At 37.7% G+C, this 23,566-nt stretch overlaps 1 protein-coding gene across 1 annotated transcript in view; it reads left to right on the top strand.

Annotated features, from left to right (window-relative positions):
* The window catches only part of BRAF (B-Raf proto-oncogene, serine/threonine kinase), a 206,708-nt gene that overhangs the window by 58,384 nt on the left and 124,758 nt on the right, over positions 1-23,566 (top strand). The window contains exon 2 of the mRNA XM_011941290.1: positions 23,185-23,286. Within this exon, the coding sequence (XP_011796680.1) occupies positions 23,185-23,286 (102 nt within the window). The remainder of the gene's footprint in view (positions 1-23,184; positions 23,287-23,566) is intronic.

The raw sequence follows: 23,566 nt of genomic DNA, 5'->3' as shown, positions 1-23,566 counted from the left end.
ATTCAATTGCATGTCTGTTTTTTATGCTCTTGGTTTTTTTTTAGGTGTCTAAAGGTTGATAAAGGTTAAAAATTATCAATATTGGAAGTTAGAGTAGGTTTCCTCAATACCTAAGTGAGTTTCTTCTGGAGAAAGTTAATATTGAATATAAAAATCCATTAATTTCTAGTTCTACTAAGTGAGCCTAGGCAGTCCTTGCTTTAGAGAATATGAGTACTTCTTCTCAGTTTGTGTATGTGTGTAGCCTGTGTCCCTGTGGTCGCCAGAATTTACTATAATTCTGTCTCTGGCCATAGTGTCCAGACAGAAATCCCTGTAAACTGATTACCCTTTTCCACCAGGTTTAGACCAGATACAAATATTTGGGGGCAAAGACTGAGTTACTCTTTTATTTTTATTTTTTTGTACGTGAGACGGAGTCTCGCTCTGTCCCTCGGGCTGGAGTAGTGGCACAATCTTGGCTCGCTGCAAGCTCCGCTTCCAGGGTTCACGCCATTCTCCCGCGTCAGCTTCCCGAGTACCTGGGACTACAGGCGTGTGTCACTGTGCCCGCCAATTTTTTTTTTTTTTCTGGTATTTTTAGTAGAGATGGGATTTCACCATGTTAGCCAGGATAGTCTCGATCTCCTGACCTTGTGAACTGCCCACCTCAGCCTCCCAAAGTGTTGGAATTACAGGCGTGAGCCACCGCGCCCGGCCAGACTGAGTTACTCTTGAACATGTGATTTGCATGTAAACCAAATTTGTTAAAAGTCTTTTTTTTTTTTTTAAAGTAAGAAAAGGCAGTGGTTTTGATTTGTGATGTCTCTTGTTAAGAAAAGTAAAAGAAAAAAAATTCTTGAAGAAAAGTGAGCCAGAATTACTGCCTAGGGAGCGATAGTCATATAGGTTCACAATGAAGCTTAGAAATGCGCTTTGTGGTTCTGTTTCCTCTTTTGCTTTAGTGTTCAGGAAACCAAAAACTGACAGTAGACTAGTTGGAAGATAGACTAAGGCTTTTTTTTTTCTGGTTAACCTGTCTTAAGGGCGATATAACTAGAGACTTGGAAGTAAAGAGAGCTACCTGCAAAGACTTGAAGTACTAAGATTACCTAAAACCTGCATGCCCTGTGTTACTCTGCAGGTAGGGCATTTTACTGTTATGAAAAGATAAGAACTATTGTAAATAGTCTAAACTAATAATAATGAGTTAAGTATGGAATTGGCGTTTTTCCTTTAAAGTTTTAGCATTTAATTTTGAAATGTTTTAAAAATATTTTTGAAATCTGTTTCTATTTTTGAATTTTTCTTTTAAAAGTCAATCTAGTCTCTTTTCCTTTCTCTGCCATCGTGGTGTGTTCTTGCCTCCACTTCTCGCCATGTCTTCTCACAAGACTTGCAGGATTAAGCGATTCCTGGCCAAGAAACAAAAGCAAAATCGTCCCATTCCCCAGTGGATTTGGATGAAAACTGGAAATAAAATAAGGTACAACTCCAAAAGGAGACATTGGAGAAGAACCAAGCTGGGTCTATAAGGAATTGCACGTGAGATGGCACATATATTTGTGCTGTCTGAAGGTCACGATCACATTACCATATCAAACTGAAAATGTCACCACTCTCTGGAGAGTTTGATTTATTTTCCTCTCTGAATCTATTATGAATGTGTTGGTTGGCTGGGTTCAGTAATAAATATGTGAGGCCTTTCATTTCAAAAAAAAAAAAAGTCAATCTAAAATAAGTATGTATATCTTACATGTAAGGAATTATTAACTTCATTTTTTCATAAAAATAATCAGAGTAAGACTTTCAACAGATGTCAGAATAGCTGAAGTTCTCCATCACTGTCATATGTTTCCCTGTGACAGGTTTGTAATTTCTGTTAGGGAATGTCATCTAAGTGCTCTGCACCTTGTATTTTCTCCTGCACTCTCATGACAAGAAAAAAGCCTTTGATTATTTCTCTTTTCTCTCTATTCACATGTTCACCACTACCTTCCATGTTCAGATGTGATTTACATGCAATGATGATTACTCTTTCATTCCCTTCACCCTTGTCCTCTTTTATCCTCTTTCTTTCTTTTCTTTTTTGGTTGACCCTGTTTAAATGGGATCTATCAAATATACCAGGTTTCAATGAAATGTTACTTCCTTGTGTTAAAAGTCATGACTTTCTCTTTTATTTATATATGAAAGTTACTTCCTTGTGTTAAAAGTCATGACTTTCTCTTTTATTTATATACTTAATAACTTTGTTATGTATACTTGAATTTTGTTTTAGTGCAGAATCATTTTGTAATCTTTCGGAAGGTATTTTAAAGTGGCAGTTAATTCCAACATTTGTAATACCAACAATGCAGATAACTTAGTTGAATGACAACAGCATGAATAGCCTTGATTAAGTTGTACATGTGCAGACAACTACTGTGTATATCATCCCTGCCATCTGGACAACAGCGATTTTTTTTTTCTTTTTTCTTTCTTTCTTTGTTGGAGACAGTCTCACTCTGCTGCCCAGACTGGAGTGCAGTGGCATGATTTCAGCTCACTGCAACCTCTGTCTTCCAGGTATAAGCGATTCTCATGCCTCAGCCTCCTAAGTAGCTGGAGTTACAGGCGCCCGCCACCATGCCTGACTAATTTTTGTATTTGTAATAGAGATAGGATTTTGCCATGTTGGCCAGGTAGGTCTCGAACTCCTGACCTCAAGTGATCTGCCTGCCTTGGCCTCCCAAAGTGATGGGATTGCAGGCATGAGTCACCGCGCCTAGCCAGAAAACAGTGATTTTTTAAGATGCCCTCAATTGTATGGTAGAATCTGAATTCAAAGATGTTAAGAACAGGATGGGGGGAAGGTGTCTCTTAGAACATGTGAAAGAGGGCCGGGCGCGGTGGCTCAGGCCTGTAATCCCAGCACTTTGGGAGGCCGAGACGGGCAGATCACGAGGTCAGGAGATCGAGACCATCCTGGCTAACGCAGTGAATCCCCGTCTCTACTAAAAAATACAAAAAACTAGCCGGGCGAGGTGGCGGGCACCTGTAGTCCCAGCTACTTGGGAGGCTGAGGCAGGAGAATGGCCTAAACCCAGGAGGCGGAGCTTGCAGTGAGCTGAGATCCGGCCACTGCACTCCAGCCTGGGTGACAGAGCGAGACTTCGTCTCAAAAAAAAAAAAGAACATGTGAAAGACATGTTATTTCTGTCAACTTCCAAACTTTGATCTTCAGCCACATCTTTTACTTGATTCCAGATTTGTATATCCAGCTCCTGTTTTACATTTCCACTCTGATTGTTTAATCCACCTCCCAGGATATTTAAAATATAATTTTTAAGTTCTGCATCCTGTGCCTTGTCCTCTCAACCTCAGTGATCCTTCTTCATTCTTTTTGATTTTTGGCTCTTACATCCTTTGACTTAGGTTATAAACTGTAGAGTCAAGGATGACTCCCTTTTATGATACCTCACATCTGTTTACCAGCAAATCCTACTGACTGTACCTTTATAATATATTTAGCATCTGACACATCTTACCATCTCTTCCACTATCAGGCTGATAAAAGCCACCATCGTCTTTCACTTGGCCATCATTTCCCATCTAGTTTCTTGGCATTTACACTAGTATAGCCAAGTATAGCAGCCAGAGTAATACTTTAAAAATATAATTGATCATATTGTTTCCTTTTTTTCAAAAGTAACTTCATTGAGATTGAGTTCACCTACCATACAAATCACTTATACAAAGTGTACAGTGCAGAAGTTTTAGTGTATTCAGTGTGCACAACAACCATTACCAAATTTAATTTTAGAATGTTTTCATTAGCCCTAAAAGAAACCCCTCACCCATAGCCATTCTCCCCCAATCCTTATATTCCCCCCATTTCTAGACAATCTAATTTCTGTCTCCGTGGATTTTTCTATTCTGGACCATTTTATATACATGGAATCATACACTGTGTGGTCTTTTGTGACTGCTTCTTTTACTTAGTGTGATGTTTCCAAGGTTTGGTCATGTTATAGAATGTATCAGCATTTTGTTTCTTTTTATTACCAAATAAAATTCCACTGAATGGATATGCGACATTTAATTTATTCATCAGCTGATGAGTGTTTGGACTGTTTTAACTTTTTGGCTATTGTGAATAATGCTGTTATGAACATTCACGAGTTGTTGTGTCTTCTCCTGTTGTGGACTACTGTTTCTCTAACAGAATGTATTAATTTTCTTTTGTATAAAAGCCACTCCAAAGCATAGTGCTTAAAACAACCACTGCTTGGGTCAGTGAGCATGCTGTATTCTGCGCTGTGCTAACTGGCTGTGCTCATTCGTGTCTGTGACCAGTGGTGGTTTTAGGTAGATGGCTAGTCTAGGACGGTCTTGAGTGTACAACTTGGTTCTAGTAGACTAGTCCAGGCGTGTTCTCATAGAAAGGCACAGGTGAGAGAGTGAGCAAGTTCAATTATACGAGAGGACAAGACTTGCATACTTGCATTTTAAGACTCTCTTTGGGTCATGTTTGCTAATACTGCATTGCAAGATGTCACAAGAACAAGGAGAAGCCCAGGGTCAGAGTGGAAAGGGGATTGCAGCGTTACAGGTAAAAGATGTGCCTACAAAGAAGCCATTAATTGGGGGTCATTAATGCGGTGTCTGTTGCACATACCAATTGTGCTTCTGCCTTAGTGCTTTTTGCATTTATTTCCCTTCTGTTTGAACTAGTTTTCTCTTACGTACCTACGTGCTGAACTTGTTTCACTTCCTTCCTAACTCTATTCATGTATCATCTTATCAATGAGACCTTCAAGTTTTACCATACTACAAAATGAATAGCCACCCACCCCCATCCTGCTCACAATCTCTATTTTTCTCTCTAACTTTTTATGACCATCTGACATATTCTTTTTTTTTTTTTAGTGCTTATCTTCCCTCAATGGAATGTATACTGTATGAGGTTAGGGACTTGAATTACACTGTCTTCATTGCCTAGAACCCTGGCATTCATTAAATGTTTGCTGAATGAAGAAATGAATCTACATTGATCCACTTTTACCTAAATTTGAATTATCTAAAAGTTCTAACCTGCCTTCATGCCACGGCATGTATAACGTGTCAGCTTCTCTTGATTAGAGTACCTAATGATGGAATATTTCTTCTACTTCTTATGCAGACATAGGCCATGCAATATATGAGCAATTCTACCACTTACTTAGCTGTCTGACTTGGGCCAAGTTTTTTTTAACCTCCCTGTTTCCTCATCTGTAAAATAGGGGTAATAATAATCCCAGCCTCCTGGAACCTGGCACAAGGTAGGCACTGTATAAGGTTGGTACAATGTGATTGCATAATATTTTTTATCACCTACTTGTTATTGGAGTATATGACACAGGGAAAATGGAATTGAAAGCTGGAACAATCTTGTATTATGGAGAAGTTGCAAAATCTTTGAAAACTATTTTTTTCAGAAGGGACAAATCACATAAAACAAATGAAATAGGTGATTTTTTTTTTTTTATTGAGTGTTTCATAACGTTATATCCTTAAAACACTCTCTTATAAAGTGCTCTCTGAAAAATACTGTTATTTCAGGGTTTACTAAAAAGTACATAAAACTAGCAAGCATACATCTTAACTCTCTGAGAGTCTTATAAGTACCATCCTAGATGCATGGAGAGAAGATAATTCATTACTTACACTAGGTCATACCTTAGGTCATTAAGACTTAAGTCTGTCATGGAACCCCAGTTGAGAAAGAACAAAAATATAACATCTTGACTAAAGTGGCTACTGCTTCTCTGATCTTAACTATTATTTCTCTAGCCTCAGGTGAGCCTTCTTGAATGTGATTTCATCAGTCTCCTCTAAGCTTACCCAGAATACAGAATTTTTAATATTTTTTATAGCCAGCACCTATAAACTACCTGCTTCATGCTAGGTAGTATACTGAGGTGCTAGGAGTAAAACTGACCAAGGAGGGTAGGTTCCAAATTCACAGAGCTCACAGTCCTAACAGGCTGTCATGCGTCAGTTGTTTATTTGTGGCAGTGTTTCCCACAGACTTTTAATTTTGAAATGATAGGATGTGGTGCTCTGGAATGGTGTCCCAGGGTTTTGGAGAACTGAGAGTAACTTGGGAAAGCAGGCTACAGTGAGAGAAAGTTATGACCAGGAGTTGTACCAAAATGCAGGAAACATGATATGTATGTTGTTATGGTGCATAAAAATATTTACAGTTAAAAGTCCTGAACCTGTACTGCATCTGTTGTTTCACATATTTCCCTTCAGTTTAAATCCTGCTCCAAATCCTGAAATTCAGTTCAGTTCTGTGTGACAGAAATTTGATCTGTTTCATTGAAAACCCATTTGAATAGTAATTCTGAGCAATTGTTGAATTTGTAAATGTTAAGTAAATTTAGTGAATGACTTTGTGGACAGTTTGACGTTATAGACAGTTATTCATGATACTGTTTCCCCTCCTCTCCCCTGCCATCCCTGAAACTTTAGGGTTTAATCTGCTCTTAATTAGCCAGAAAAAAAATGTTTGATCCTCTTACTCAGTTTTAGATTATTTTAGATGATTTCTAAGTTAAACTCTTAAGTTAGAATAGTTTCTGCTTATTGATTTCATGAATATCACTTCTCTATTTCTGTTTCTCACCTTCTACCAGGCCAAAGGAATTGTGGAACTATGATCAACAAACTCCTAAATCATCAGCCTTTTCCTTAAACATTGAAAGGGTTCTATCTATGTAGACACTTGTCTGGCTCCTGATTACAGTTTTACTATTCTCAAGTGAAACTGTTTCATCACAATCCACATAATTCAGGGTCAAGATACTATTATGAAATGACTGTAAAAATTACTAATACCTTTGACTCTCTAATTCTTCTTTGTTTTCATTATATGGGCCTGACAAAATGCCCACTACCTGCCTGCACTTAGGCAGTTGAATGTAGTGTTTTAAATGTATACCAGAGTCCTCAACAGGGCTTCATCAATGTCTGGCAGTGCAGCTGCTTCTTCCCTTTCTGAATTAAGAATGCATTTGCTGGCTCGGCACAGTGACTCACGTGTGTAATCCCAGCACTTTGGGAGGCCAAGGCAGGTGGATGGATCCCTTGAGGCCAGGAGTTCAAGACCAGGCTGGCCAACATGGTGAAACCCTGTTTCTGCTAAAAATACAAAAATTAGCTGGGTGTGGTGGCACGTGCCTGTAATTCCAGCTACTTAGGAGACTGAGGCAGGAGAATCATTTGAGCCCAGGAAGCAAGAGTCTGCAGTGAGCCAAGATCGCACCACTACACTCTGACCTGGACAACAGAATGAGACCAAAAAAAAAAAAAAATGCATTTCCTCCACTCATTGCAAACCTCTCACAGCTCCCACTCCTATCTGTGGAATTCACTTCAAACTTTTACTGAGAAATTAAATGCAGCTCTTGTCATCTTTTCACCACCAATTCTACAGACTTGTCTACATTGGTCCTCTTGTTCTGTCTTCCTTTCATTTGTTATCAAAGACCACTCCTGACAGTCTGATTTCTCTACTTGTGACTCAGATTTCATCTTTTCTGCATCTCTGTCTTCCGTATCATTTTTCTCCCCTCTATTGAATTCCCTTCAGCCACAAACATGCTCTATTATCTCCTAGCCCCACTACATCTGCAAATGTATGTAAATAGGAATGACCAAGTACGTACAGATATACCATTCCTACCTTTCCTAATGTCTTCTATCCACTATTGTATGTTCCTATTCTTATCTAATAAATTTTCCTCACTTAATATTTTTTCCTTCTATCTCAGAGTCTCTTTCTTTTCAGCCATTTTTGGTTTCTCTTGTAAATGTTTATGACACCCAGAGCTGAGCCTTCTTAGCCTATACTCCCTTCTAGGTCTGCCTCCCAGTATGCTAGTGACACCCAAATATATCTTCAACCTCATCTCTCCACCAGGGTTCTACACTTGCATAGCCAGCTGCCTTCTTGATTATTTAGTCAGCCTCTCCTGTTGGTGACATAATACTTGATTTCTCTCCCTCATGGCATTACTGTCCACCCGTTGCATACATCAAAATTTCAGAATCAGCCTTAATTCTTTGTTTTTTCTCACTCCTCCTCCATGTCTAATCCAGTAGCCCTATCTCCACTGTTTTCCACCTTGGTCTAAGCAATCATCTCTTGCTTAACTATGGTTGCTTAACACAACCATAGTTTCAACTAGTCTTCCTTCCTGCATTCATTCTTGGTCCGCCGTAATCCATTCTCCACTAGAGTGATAATTAGAGGTACTAGAATATATACTGCTCTAGAGTTACATTGTCTAGAATTAAATCCTGAATCTATCATTTACTCGCTGAGTGGCCTTTAGCAATATATTTAACACTTGTGCCACAATATGCTTATCTATAAAATGGGATGGTATATTTATCTGTTCCCTGATTCCTGTAAAGGAATACCTGAGGCTGGGTAATTTATAAAGAAAAGAGGTTTAATTGGCTCACGGTTTCACTGGCTGTACAGGAAGCATGATGCTGACATCTGCTCAGCTTCTGGGGAGGCCTCAGGAAACTTACAGTCATGATGGAAGGCAAAGCAGGAGCAGGTGCATCTTACATGGCAGGAGCAAGGAGTAGGGGAAGGTGTTAAACACTTTTAAACAATCAGATCTTTTGAGAACTCACTCATCAAAAGGACAGCATCAAGAAGATGGTGCTAAACCATTCCTGAAGAATCCACCCCCATGATCTAGTCACCTCCCACCAGGCCCTGCCTCCAACGTTGAGGATTACAGTTTGACATGAGATTGGGTGAGGACACAGATCCAAACCGTATCAGAAGTAAATTGTTAGTAATTAAAATATAAATCAGATTATGTCACAGGTACCTGTTTTTGAAACTTTAGATTCTCATTGGTCTTAGAATAAAAATAAAACTCTATTTTCCATGGCTTTCAGGACCCTTCACAACCTGGCATCTTGCCTAATTTTTCTGATATCCATCTTGTTTCTACTCTCCCCTTGCTTACCTGATAGCCACAATCACTATCTTTAACTTTCTAGTTGGAAACATGGCTTTTTGTGGGGTATATTTCCTATTTTTTTTTATTGTTTTTGGACCAACTTATTCATGTCAGTTTTCTGTTTGTTTTGTTATATGTAAAAATAGTGCCTTAAAAAATCAGTTAATTTTTTTTTTTACCTGATGAATCATTTGTTTTATCTTTATAAATGCTGGGACGAGAAGCCTACTCTTTTTTTTCCAATTTTGTGAGAGATTGGTAAAATTCCTAGGAGTTTAATTGATAGGTCAAAAGATAGAAGTGTTTTCAGATGGATGATTCCTATTGAAGTAAATTTTTTGAGAACTTAACATGTCCAAAAAGGTTTTCATTTGCCCTCATGCTTGCCTGGATGTAAAATTCCAGATTCATAGTCATTTTTGCCCAGATAGTGAAGACATTATTCCACTATCTTTTAAAAAATAACAGTTTTATTGAGGCGTAATTCATGTATCATACTATGTGCAATTTAGTGGTTTTTAATATATTCACAGAGTTGTATAGCCATCACCGCAGTCCATTGTAGAATATTATCACTCAAAAACGAAACCCCTGGATTTATTAGCAGTCATTCTCTGTTCCCACCAATTCACCTAGCCCCCAACTTTAAGTCAACAAGTAATCTACTTTCCGTCTTCATTGTCTTTTAATGTTGCTGATGAAAAATCTGATGCCAAATTAATTCTAGTTATAGGAAGCTTTTAGAGTTTTCTGTTTTGAATTTCTGGAATTTAATTATGTAAACTAGGATTTATGTAGATATTAGTCTTTTAACTCATCTGCCTTAGCCTCACTGAGCCCTTTTACTCAGACCATTGGTGTTTTAACTCCAAATATTTTTAGCATCGTCTTTATTTCTTCCATTTTCTTCATTTAGAACTCTTATTAAATGTGCTTTGAACTTCCCAAGTGTATTCTTTATATCGCTTCAACTTTTTACTTGTATCACCCATTTCTTTCTCTCTCTCTTGCTCTCTCTTTTTTAACCTCTCTATCTTCTGGTACATTTCTTTGTATTACATATCACTACTATGATCTTTATCAATACTACTTCTGTTATTTACCCCTTCTCAAATGTTTTCTTAATAATAATATTTCAATTTTCTCCTTGTCTGTTTATTCTGTTTGTTCATTGTGATCTTTTTCTTTCCTCCCGTTGGATATTCATAGTGTCTCGTGATTCTTGTTTTTGAATAAGGACTAAATTGTTAGAAGAACTTTGCAGTTATATAGGTCTAGGATTCTTTTCTAAATGGGAAATGACTACAAGTGTTGTGTATTCACTGACTGGCTTTCCTCCAGGGTGCAGGGATTTTAAGAGGCAGACTTAAGGCCACCCCAGTTACAAAAGTAAGGACAGCTTTAGTATGTTTATTTCTGGAAGGAGCTAGCTAACTTACTTAGTATCCTCCTCCTTCAGTATCTTCCCTCTTTCCCTCTTTCCTTCCCACTTTTCCTTTCTACTTCAAGTATATAGGAAAGTGTAGGGAATAATATAATAACTGTGTACCTGTTAACTGAGTTTTGTTGAATTGTCTTATATATGCTTCAGATTTTTAGAAACCAAAAAATCATAGACACAGCTATAGCACCTTACAGGCTTACTTTGATACTTTTCCCTGCCCTTTCTGCCTTTTCAGAAGTAACCACTATCCTGAATTTACTGTTTATCGTGCCCATGCACATTTCAAATAGTTTTGCGGTGAGTATATATCCACAAACAATCTAGAACATTGATTGCATGTTTTTGTGAACCCTGAAAGAACCAACCCTTTAATACAGATCCTGAGTGGCTAACAGTCCAAATTCAAAATAGAGCCATGCGATCATTTCCAGACATGTAGAGATCACATGTGTACTCTGCATTCCTGGAAAACCTACACACCCAGTAACTTCAGGACTTTCATAGCTGTCTGTTCCTATTTATGCCACCTGAAACACCAGCTACCAGAAAATACCATTTGGCCTTTCGGACCTAACAGATACACTGTGACCTGCCTCAGCCAATCAGAACTGAACAAGTTGGCACCCCCTCCTTTGTATAGTGGACCAGAGTGGAAACCTGACTGTGAACTTTCTCTGTAAATGACAACCCCTTTTCTTTGTTCTCTCAGAAGCCGCCTTTATTTTATACCAAGGTACGTCTCCACGGTTTGCAAACTGCTGGAATAAAGCCTGTTTCCTTTTTTAAAAAGAAAATATTTTTCTGTAGATTGTTGACATTTTAAAGTTATATGTATCCTGAAACTTGCTTTTTCATCAATACTATGTCTTTGCGATGTATTCATGTGATAAATATAGCGCTAGCTTTTTGTTTTGACTTAATATGTGGTATTTTGTTATACAGATATACCATTTTGCCATTTTTTTTTCTCTCTTAGGGAACATTTGAGTTGGTTCTAGTTTTTTCGCTATTACAAACATTGCTGCAGTGAAAATAGCTTGTACATATGTGAATGTAAGTAGCTACATGATAGGATATGCCTATCCTTAGCTTTACTCTAGATACTGCCAATTTACTCTCAAATATTTATATTATACCTCATGTAGAATATGGTAGTGTTTGTTGCTGCATGTACATGATTACCACTCTTTGTATTATTAGGCCCAATTTTTTTGCAATCTCACTGATTTTTCATATGTATGTATGTATTTTTTTGAGACAAGGTCTTGCTCTGTCGCCCAAGTTGGAATGCAATAATGCATTCCGGTCTTATTGTAGCCTCAAACTTCTGGGCTCAGGCAATCCTCCCACCTCAGCCTCTCAGCCTCCTGGTAGCTGGGAGTACAGGCATGCGGTACCACATCCAACTAATTTTTAAAAATTTTTTCTAGAGATACGGTCTTGCTATGTTGCACAGGCTGGTCTTGAACTCCTGGCCTCAAGCATTTCTCCCACTTTGCCCTCCCGAAGTGCTGAGATTACAGGGATGAGCCATTGTACCAGGCCTGGTTTTTCATTGTATTTCTTTGATTACTAATGAGGTCATTTATTTTATGTGTTTATTAGATATTCTGAATTCCCTATAGTGAACTACCTATTCATAAGTATTTTGCCCATTTTCTTTTGGATTAGTTGACCTTTTCCAAAAGGATGGCCACTTAGAACCCTGGCAATATTTATTATATAGTCCATTCTGTTGCCCACTAAATTATAATGCCAACGTGAACCGTATGCTGTGTAAATAAATACCTGTGCCTCTGTTTCTGAGCCCTCTATTCTGTCCCTTTGGTCTTTCTGTCTGTATGCTAGTATCATTTCTCTGTAAGTCTTGTTTTCCTGGTAACACCAGTCTTACCCTCCTTATTATTCAAAATAGTCAAAGGCTACTACTATACAGTGCTTTCATAAACATTTTACAATCAGGCTGTGCGCGGTGGCTCACGCCTGTTATCCCAGCACTTTGGGATGCTGAAGTGGGTGGATCACGAGGTCAAGAGATTGAGACCATCCTGGCCAACATGGTGAAATCCCGTCTGTATTAAAAATACAGAAAATTAGCTGGGCATGGTGGCGTGCACCTGTATTCCCAGCTTCTCGGGAGGCTGAGGCAGGAGAATCACTTGAACCCAGGAGGTGGAGGTTGCAGTGAACCAAGATCGTGTCACTGCACTCCAGCCTGGTGACAAAGCGAGACTCCATCTTAAAAAAAAAAAAAATTAGAATCAGTTTTTCAAGTTCCATGGAGGAAAAATTATTTTTGGAATTTTGTTTATTTCACTACACTGAATTTATTTGTGGAAAGTTGATGTCATTATAATATTGAATCTTCCCATAAAGGATATTTGTGTAGGTCTTGGTCAAGTGAAGGGGAACACATCTGCATGCACACATGCATGTCATTTGGTGTAATGTGAAATAAGGTTTAGTGGAGAAAAATAAAGTATTAAGGCACACACAATTCCCTAAGGTCTGTTGTCCCCATGTAGATGTGTGCATTGACCAGACACAGCTAGAACAATGTACTGTGGAAAGGGCTCCTATGTAATAATTGGAGCTTTTAGGTTGATGAAATGGCCTTATGAGGACGGGAAAGCCGTCGGTACTCTGTGGCTGATCAGCCTTTTCTTGCATTAAACAAACTCAGACCTGCTGAGCCAACTTTTTGATAAGCTACCAAAACAGGATTGGAAACCTCTAGAGTCAACTGAATCTGTTTCTCTTCTTAGTAGTCTTTTGTGCACCTGCACATTATTTTGTTGTTCCTGTCACAAAAGTCTTGGGAATCTTTTGTTAGACTTTTCTTCTAGATTCTTTATAGTGTTGCTATCATGAGAAGCATCTTTTTTTTGTTGACTCTGGCTAATGTGTTAGAACACCATGTAATTTTATGTCCTTGATTTTATATCCAACAAACCTTGCTAAACTCTTCCCTTAGTTTTTATAGTTAATAGGTATTAGCCCTCATGGTTTGTAGATTCTCTTGGATTTTTCTGTAGATAGCATGTTTCCTACAAATAAGTTTTTTGTCTCTACATTTCTAATTCTTATGCCTGTCTCTCTATATATTTATATAAACACTACCTATACTACCAAGACCAAGATTCAATGATTGTTAACATTTTACTGTATGTATATCTCCTAAGAAAAAGGAAATTATTTCATTTGACCAAAATATCATATCTAGGAAGATTAACAGCTCCATCATCTTACATCTGATATGTGTTCAAATTTCCGTGGTTGTCCCAAGAATGTCTCTTACAGCTATCTTCCATCCCTAAACTAAGATCCACTTGTGCATGCACTGAATTATTTGTTGTCTTTTAGTAGTAGTTATCTTTTAGTCTTAAACTGGCCACCTACTGTTTTGTTCTCCCATGAAATGATTTATTAAAGAGTCCAGGACAGTTGTCTTAGAATGTGCCACATTTTGGATTAGTCTGATTGCCAACGCTTTGACTTTCAAAGAGAAGAAAAATGTCTTATAGAATGTCCCACAATCTATATTTGATTATTTCATTGTAATAGTTTTAGCATGTTTCTCTATTCCCTGTATTTCTTCTAAACTAGAAGTTAAGTATAAAGGCTTGATTAGATTCAGTTTCAATGTTTTGCATGTATACTTCATGGGTGATGTCTCATGTTACATCACATCCAGAGGCATATGTTGGTTTGTTCCACTATTAATGATTCTAAGCCACTTGAAGGTATGTTTTCCCCTTCTTCTTTAATATGTGGGAAAATACTTTGGCACTATGTAAGTATCCTGTTCTCAATCAGCTTTCCTCCTAATGATTTTAGCATCCTTTGATCCTTTTCTGAACCAATTATTTTATATTAGCTGGCATTCTTTTGTAAAGAAGCGTTTCCCTATATCAAGTGGGAATAACTAATTTTTCCTAAAAAGGCAGGATACATGCATAATTTTTTTCATTTAAAGTTTGGTTTTCTAAGGGTGTAATAGTCACCTACAGTGTAAGCAACTGCTCTCCTACCTTTTTAATTTTTATGGAATTATGAAGGTTTTTTTGTTTATTTGTTTTTGCATACCATCTGTTATGGTCAATTACGGTACTTATTTTTTATTTTTATGTTTTTGCTGAAAATCTCCAAATTTGGTCAGTAGGAGTCCCTTCAACCTGGCCTCTGATGTTGTTCTGATATCTGGCACAAGATGTTCCTAGATCTCTCTTCTTGAATAATAATAGATAGGTTTTGAAATGCTGTAATGTGGGCCCTTTCCCCCATTCATGTAGTCATTGTTTTGTTGTTACTTTTATGTAAATCTAATATGCTTATTTTGTTAAGACCTAATATGCTTATTAATAAACTTATTAATAAAACCTAACTGCTTATTTAGGTTTGCTTTCATGTGTATTAGTCTCTAGATTCTCCATCTGTGTTCATTTTCTATGTCTGCAATAATAAATAACAACAAACTTGGTCACTTACAACACCACAAATGTACTCTCTTACATTTCTAGAGGTCAGAAATCCGGAATGAGTTTGTTTTACTGGGCAAAAATCAAGGTATCAGCAAGACTTTGCTCTCTCTAGAGGGAATAAGGAAAAATCTGATTTCTTGCCTTTTCCGGCTTCTAGACCTGCACTCCTTGTATTTCTTGGCTTATGGCCACCTCCTCCATCTTCAAGGTCAGCAGTGTAGCATCTTCATATCTTTCTCTGCTGAGTTTTTATATCACCTAATCAACTATAGTAAAATTCCCCTTTATTTCCATCTTATAAGTATGCTTGTCGATTACATTTAGGGCTTACCCAGATTTCCAGAATAATCTCCCTGTTTCACAATATTTAATCATGTCTTCAAAGTTCCTTTTGCCACATATGGTAACATTTACAGGTCTTCTGAGTCTTGGTATATGTTTAGTTATCTTGGTGGGGGAGCCACTATTCAGCCCTCTCATGCCATTCTTTCTTTGATAGTACTTCTTGATTCAGTTTCCTTTTTCTAGGTTGTTAGTTATTTTTTTCTTGCATCTTAACATCAATTCATTGTCGTCTTGCTTCTTTTACTGATGTTGAGAAGTATGCCATCAATCTAACTTGTCTTTTCTTTCTGGTTGACTTTAAGAACTGAATTTTTTTATTTTCACCTGTTTTGGAAAATTTATGGCCAGCTTCTGTTCAAATATCTCCCCTATTCCCTGTTTACCTCCCAGATTAACTCATTCTGTGCTTCATGTCTTTCATATTTTCCATCCATTTATCTCTGCCTTTTGGCTAATTTTCTGAGTCACCTTCTAGTTCTTTAATTCTCTCTTCAGCAGTAATCTGTTTTACATTACCTAAGGTTTTAATTTGATGACTGTGTGATTCAAAACTCAAGTCTTTATAATAGTTTCCTCATGCTTCCTTCTTATATGTGTTGTCTTTAAGCTTGCTCTTCTTCCAGAGTTATCTTAGTAAAAATTTACTTTTGTGTTTTGGTCTGCAGTTTATTAGCTTTGATTTCTTTGTCAAACTGATTATATTCGTTTTCTGTTTTTCAGGAATGTTCTGAATTTTTCCAACTAAATGGTTGATGGTTCTGGCCTCCTTGCTTTCAGTACTGTGATTCTTTCAACCATTTTCTTGAAATTTTGGGACCACTTCTGTCTCTTCTTTCCCTCCCTCTGTTCCTCCCCACACTCTGTTCCTCCCCCAACCCCACCTTTTGTAACAATTATTTGTTTCTTGGAATCTTTTAGGCTGGTCCTGTAGTTTTCTCCTTTGACCTATTAAGTATTATGTTACTGGATTCCTAATTAATTATTCTTGCTTTTAATATATATATTTTTATATATACTGTTATATATGTTTATATATCATATATATGAATTTAAGAGTTTGATGCCTTTCTTCACAGTTTGGATTATTTCATGTTTTGTTTGTTTGTTTGTTTAGTGATAGTCTTGCTCTGTCACCCAAGCTGGAGTAATAGTGGCGTGATCTCAGCTCACTGCAACCTCCGCCTCCCAAGTTCAGGAGATTCTCTTGCCTCAGCCTTCCAAGTAACTGGGAATACAGGCGCACACCCACACCCAGCTAATTTTTGTACTTTTAGTAGAGAAAGGCTTTTGTCTTGTTGGCCAGGCTAGTCTCGAACTCCTGGCCTCGGCCTCCCAAAGTGCTGGGATTATAGGCATGAGCCACTGCACCCGGCCTGTTTTTTTTGTTTTTTTAATGTTATCTTTGTTGAGTTTTAACATCTAGGTTTTGCTAGCTTCTTAATTTAGAAGCTATTCATATATATAAATATATATATGTATAAAATCACCTATTACTAATTGTTATTTTAATTACATTTTCTTTAAGGGATGAGGGGAGCCAATGGCTGTAGGTTTTTTTTTGTGCCATAACTCCCCTTTATGTCCTTCCGTAGCAGTTTGTCTGCATTTATATTTTAACATGGGCATCTTCTAGGATTTTTTTTTTTAATTCTCAGCCCTTTTTTTTTGGAGAAGGAGTTTTGCCATTTGTAAAGTCACTAAAAATGATCAATTATTTACTGAGCTTGCTTGGCTGTAATAGCTGTGGTCTACTGAAGAGATTAAAACAGGAGAGGAGATCTTTTAGTAACTTTCTTGAAGTTTTTAGTTTTTAATTTTTTCATCTCCCTTTTAGGATTGTGGCAACAGATTTTCGTTTTTTTTTTTCCAAGAAGATGTTTTAACTATGTACCTACTGTTAGCTTTTCAGTATCGTATTCTATTTTTTCATGTATCTATTTTATAAGAGTCATCAAAGTTCTTTCTGTAACTCCTCTGGAGATTCTGAAAGACTTTTCTCTCCCAAACTCATTCTTTAAAATTCCAACAAGGGTCATTGTGACTTTTGTTTATTCTTCGGATATAAAATTACTCTTCTTTGGGAAGATAAAAAACCCGATTTCCAGACACTCATGGTCTGGCCTCACTATACCTAACTAATCTTATTTTCTTTCTCTTTTTTTTTCTTTCTTTTTTTTTTTTTTTTGGAGACGGAGTCTTGCTCTTGTCACCCAGGCTGGAGTGCAATGGCGCGATCTCAGCTCACTGCAACCTCCGCCTCCCGGGTTCCAGTGATTCCCCTGCCTCAGCCTCCTGGGTAGCTGGGATTACAGGTGCCCGCCCCCACGCCCGACTAATTTTTGTATTTTTAGTAGAGACGGGGTTTCACCATGTTGGCCAGCTGGTCTGGAACTCCTGACCTCAAGTGATCCACCCACCTCAACCTCCCAAAGTGCTGGGATTACAGGTGTGAGCCACCACTGCCGGCCCAATCTTACCATTTTTTTATATCTCAGCAAGAAAATTTTACTCTAATCAACTCATTCTCTTCATTTCTCATCTCTGATTATTTTCCCCCACTTTCCCTCTCCCATCCCTTGGGAGAAATAGTTCTTTATGCTAACTGCATATAAGTTTTTATTGAAAAAAAAAAAAAGGGAGTGTGGGTAATACCGTCCTGAATTTACTGGACCTAAGAAAGGATCACTGAACTAGGATGACTTGTTTTCTTTCTTACTCTTTTCTGAAACCAGCTTAAATCTTCAGCTTTAATTGAGTACCTATTATGACTAAGACACCAAAATAAGTCATGAGGGGACATAAAAAGAAAATGTTTCTGATCTTAAAGTAGCTATTAGACATGGAAAACATAATCAACTCTGTGTTATCAAATTATGACTTAGAAAACAGTTTTGTCCAGTTGATCAGTGAACACGTCATAGAGGGATGCTCTAAGGAAAGATCCATCCTGGACAATGTGGCAAAACCCCATCTCTACTAAAAATACAAAAATTAGCCAGGTGTGCTGGTGCGTGGCTGTAGTCCCAACTACTTGGGAGTCTGGGGTGGGAGGATTGTTGCCAGGGAGGCTGAGGCTGCAGTGAACCAAGATTGTGCCACTGCACTCCAGCCTGGGAGACAGAGACCCTGTTTTAAAAATAAATAAAGTATTCATTTTTTTAAAACAAATATATGTTTGAGTGCTTATTGTATGCTAGGCACTGTTCTAGGCTCTGGGGATAAATCAGAAAAAATAAGACAAAAACCCATACTCTCCTGGACTTTCTGTTGGGGAGTGGGGAAGACACACACCACTAACAAAATAAACACATAAAATATATATAGTAAGGTGGTTGCATATGCTATGGAACAAATAAAATTAACAAAGGGTATAACTGACTCTGTGCCTCTAAGGAATGGGAGGGATAGAGGCTTTCTAAATGAGAAGGTAAGAGAATGCTTCATTGATAAGGTGACACTGGGATAAAGAGATGAATTAACTTGATAAGATAGCAAACCTTATAGAAATCTTAGGGGAAGAGCATTCCAGGCAGAAGGAATAGTAAATTCACAAGTCCTGCATTGGGAGTATACTTGGCATGTTCAGTGAGGCCAAGTGTGATTGGAGAGGGATGAGTGACGGGAGAACAGTAAGAAATGAAGATAGACAAATAGCAAAGGGCCAGGTCATGGCTTTGGTGATTTTTTTGGGGAAGCCAGTGGAGAGTTTTGAGCAAGGGAATGACATGTGATCTGCAGTTATAGTTTTGTTTTTGAGATGGGGTTCACTCTGTTGCCTAGGTTGGGGTGATGTGATCACAGCTCATTGCAGTCTCAACTTCCCAGGCTCAAGCGATCCTCCCACCTCAGCCTCTGGGACCACAGGCACACACCACCACGTCTGGCTAATTTGTTTTGTTTTGTTTTGTTTTGTAGAGACAGGGTCCTACTATGTTGCGATCCTCCCATCTCAGCCTCCCAAAGTGCTGGGATTGCAGGCATGAGCCAACATGCATGGCCTGCAGTTATAGTTTTTGAAGAACAGCTACTGTTCCATTCTAGGCATGAAACAGGAGAGGCCATTTCAGAAACTGTTGTAATAAACTAAGAGAGAAATGAAGATGGCTTAGACCAGGATGGTAGTGGTAGAGAAGGTGTCTAATATCTACATATCTTTTGATCTGGAGATGGATTGAGATGGATTGTCAGATGTGAGAAAAGAGTCAAGGATGATGCTAAAGTTTTGGGTTTACTCAAAGAATGGAGCTTAATCATTTTTGAGGTAAAGAGACTAGGAAAAACAAGTTTTGTGGGGTTGATGGGGGAGATCAGAAGTTAGTCTTTGAACATGTTAAGTTTGAAATGCTTCTTAGGTATGCTAGTAGACATATTCAGCAGCAGTTAGGAATCTGGTGTTGAGAGGAAAAGATAGAGTTGGATTTTAAATTTTGGGCATCGTCAGTTCATAGTTGGCATATAAAGTTACAAGATTGGATGAGATCACCTAGGGAGTAAGTGTAGCTTGATAAAAGAAGCCATCTAACACTTTTTGGAGATACGAGAAATTAGCAAAGGCATCATGAAAGAAAATATTGAAATACCTGACTGGAAAAACAATTTGGAACCTCTGTCCTTGCTTCTCAGACTTTAATATGCATATGAATCATTTTGTTAAAGTTCTGTAGATCTGAAATGGAGCTTGAGCTTCTGCTGGTTTTTTTTTTTTTTTGGCAGGTTGTGGGGCGGCGGTAGAAACTGAATCTCACTCTGTTGCCCAGGCTGGAGTGTAGTGGTGCAGTCACGGCTCCCTGCAGCCTCAACCTCCTGGGCTCAGGTAATCCTCCCACATCAGCCTTCCGAGTAGTTGGGACTACAGGCTGGTACCACCATGCCCAGCTAATATTTGTATTTTTTATAGAGATGGGGTTTTGCTATGTTGCCCAGGCTGGTTGTGAACTCCTGGGCTCAAGTGATCCACCTGCCCCGGCCTCCCAAAGTGTTGGGATTACAGATGTGAGCCACTGTGCCAGGCCAGCTTCTGCTGTTCTCACAATCTTTCAGAAGATGCTGCTGCTTCTGGTCTGTGGACCACACTTTGAGTAGCAAGACTTTATATGACAAGAGTCGTGAAAAACAATTGAAAGACCTTAACGTTTGTAGAAGAATAAAGATTAATATCCAGAATAAAGACTATCTATAAATGAATATGGAAAAAACAACTCAATAGAATGAAAGGGAGTACAGTATAGGAAATTTTCCAAAATCTCAAATGGCCAGTAAGTATAAAAAGTGCTCAACTTTGTAAGAAATACAAATTAAAACATGATTGCCTTTTCCCTTTCAGATTGGCAGAAGTTTAGAAGTGTGATTATGCTGGGTGTTGGTGAGATTCTGGGGAAAGGAGTGGACTTATACCCTGCAGATAGGGACTTGACTTGATACATTTCTTCTTTTGGAAGACCATTTGGCATATATATTAAATTTTAAAATAGGCATATCCATAAATCTTGGAATCCTGTACTTGGATGCCAAAAAATAAAACTTGCACCTTTACTCTGAAAAGCAGAACTATTTTTTGAAGTATTGTTTGATGTTGAGGAAATCGAATAATCTAAATGTCCGTTATTAAGGCAATTATTAAATAAACCAAGAGATTTGGAACTCTTTTTTTTTCATCTATTTTCCTGTACATTTAAAAATTGATATCTCGGCCGGGCGCGGTGGCTCAAGCCTGTAATCCCAGCACTTTGGGAGGCCGAGACGGGCGGATCACGAGGTCAGGAGATCGAGACCATCCTGGCTAACCCGGTGAAACCCCGTCTCTACTAAAAACTACAAAAAACTAGCCGGGCGACGTGGGGGCGCCTGTAGTCCCAGCTACTCGGGAGGCTGAGGCAGGAGAATGGCGTGAACCCGGGAGGCAGAGCTTGCAGTGAGCTGAGATCCGGCCACAGCACTCCAGCCTGGGTGACAGAGCGAGACTCCGTCTCAAAAAAAAAAAAAAATTGATATCTCACATTTTTTCATTATAACTTTGAATTGTTCAAAAGGCCATAATTTCTATTGTGTATTATTTTGAATAGTTTAAAAGGTCATAATTCCACCAACAGTGTTGATGGGATTGTAAACTAGTTCAACCATTATGGAAAACAGTATGACAATTCCTCAAGGATCTAGAACTAGATGTACCATATGACCCAGCCATCCCACTACTGGGTATATACCCAAAGGATTATAAATCATGGTGCTATAAAGACACATGCACACGTATGTTTATTGCGGCACTATTCACAATAGCAAAGACTTGGAATCAACCCAGATATCCATGTGTGACAGACTGGATTAAGAAAATGTGGCACATATACACCATGGAATACTATGCAGCCATAAAAAAGGATGAGTTTGCATCCTTTGTAGGGACATGGATGCAGCTGGAAACCATCATTCTTAGCAAAGTATCACAAGAACAGAAAACCAAACACCGCATGTTCTCACTCATAGGTGGGAACTGAACAATGAGATCACTTGGACTCGAGAAGGGGAACATCACACACTGGGTCCTATCATGGGGAAGGGGGAGGGGGGAGGGATTGCATTGGGAGTTATACCTGATATAAATGATGAATTGATGGGTGCTGACGAGTTGATGGGTGCAGCACACCAACATGGCACAAGTATACATATGTAACAAACCTGCACGTTATGCACATGTACCCTAGAACTTAAAGTATAATAAAAAATAAAAATAAAAATAAAAAAAAGAAAGAAAAGGTCATAATTTCTACTGTGCATTATATTTATGTTAAATATATTTTTTGGACAAGCCTTTAAGCTGCAGATTTAGATCATTCAACTTAGAAATAGAATCTGCCATATAACCTGATAGCCAGTTCTCACTATCAAACCAGACAGATTGGACTGTTTTTCTTTTTTATCAAGAAAGAAAAAAACCTGATGGCTTATTTATCTTAAAACAAATATGCTAATATGTGCCATTTAATAACCACTAAAATTCTGGATTTTAGTCTGGCTGGCTGGATAGATGGGTAAGGCTTGGAGCCTTGCCACAGATTTGTTTCATTGATAAAATATGGTCCTGCTCTTAATTTTTCCCCCTTTTCTCTCAAGGAATTTCCCCCTTTTAATTGTCTATTTGTTAGGTACTTTGGAATTTACACATCTCAGAATGATGCATCTTAGTAGTATTTGAGGTGGAAAAGAACTTTGCCTTTCTTTTATAAAGTGGAAAATAATTATTTTAAAAGAGGAAGTAGGGAAGGAGAACCAGTTCTTAAGCAAATCATTCAGGGAACATACAGATAAAACTTGAGGATCTGCAAATTCTCTTAAAATTGTCTATGCCCACGTAACCCCTGGATACCACTGAAGTTTAGAGACTGTTGAAATAAGCAGTGCAATGCTATGAAATGAATGCTATATAACCATTAGGGAGTAAAATATATACATATTTACGTGGAGAGACTTCTGAGGCATTATTATTATTCCGTGAAAAAAGCAAGTGTTAAAAGTATTTTATATATGGTATTTAATTATATTTGTACATTTCATGTATGTATGTCTTTATGTTTTTTCCATGAGTAAAGGGGAGACATGGAAGGTTGCTCACCAAACCATAAACAGAACTTAACCTTTTTGAAAGGGGGCCTGAGAATGTGAGGAAGATGAAGAGAGATTTCATGGTTTATTCTGAATATTCATGTATTATTTGAATCTTTTTATAGTTGAGAATACGTTGTATTACTAGTGTAGAAAAAAATTTAAAGATGTTTAATAATAAAAGAAAAACCACTGTATTAAATGATCTTGAAGCTCAAAATTTGAGGAACACTGGCAGTTACTGTGATGTAGTTGTCTACGTTAAAATATTTCTAATTCATATCCTAAGTGATTTTTATTTGAATTCTTTTAAAATATTTTTTAGGTGTGGAATATCAAACAAATGATTAAGTTGACACAGGAACATATAGAGGCCCTATTGGACAAATTTGGTGGGGAGCATAATCCACCATCAATATATCTGGAGGTAAGCTTTTGAGTATCAATCATATCTGTAGTAATTTTGAAAAGAAAAAAATGAACTTGTAAAAACATTTGTACTGATAATCTTGATTATTTTAGGGGGTGGGATTAGGAATAGATTTGGGAAGAGAGAATTAGCTTTGCCTGTATTATACTTTTTAATCTTGTTTTGTGTCACTTGTTATAATAAACATGTATTTTATAATTTAGAAAACATCAGAACTAAGGGGGAAGTCATATAAATTTCAAGGTATTACTCTGAATTAAATTTTTTTTTTTTTTTT

This window comes from Colobus angolensis, unplaced genomic scaffold (genome assembly GCF_000951035.1).
Source record: "Colobus angolensis palliatus isolate OR3802 unplaced genomic scaffold, Cang.pa_1.0 Scaffold2, whole genome shotgun sequence".
In the NCBI taxonomy this organism is placed as follows: Eukaryota; Metazoa; Chordata; class Mammalia; order Primates; family Cercopithecidae; genus Colobus; species Colobus angolensis.
The sequence above is the reverse complement of the archived record's forward strand: the minus strand, read 5'-3'. Positions and strand labels throughout refer to the sequence as shown.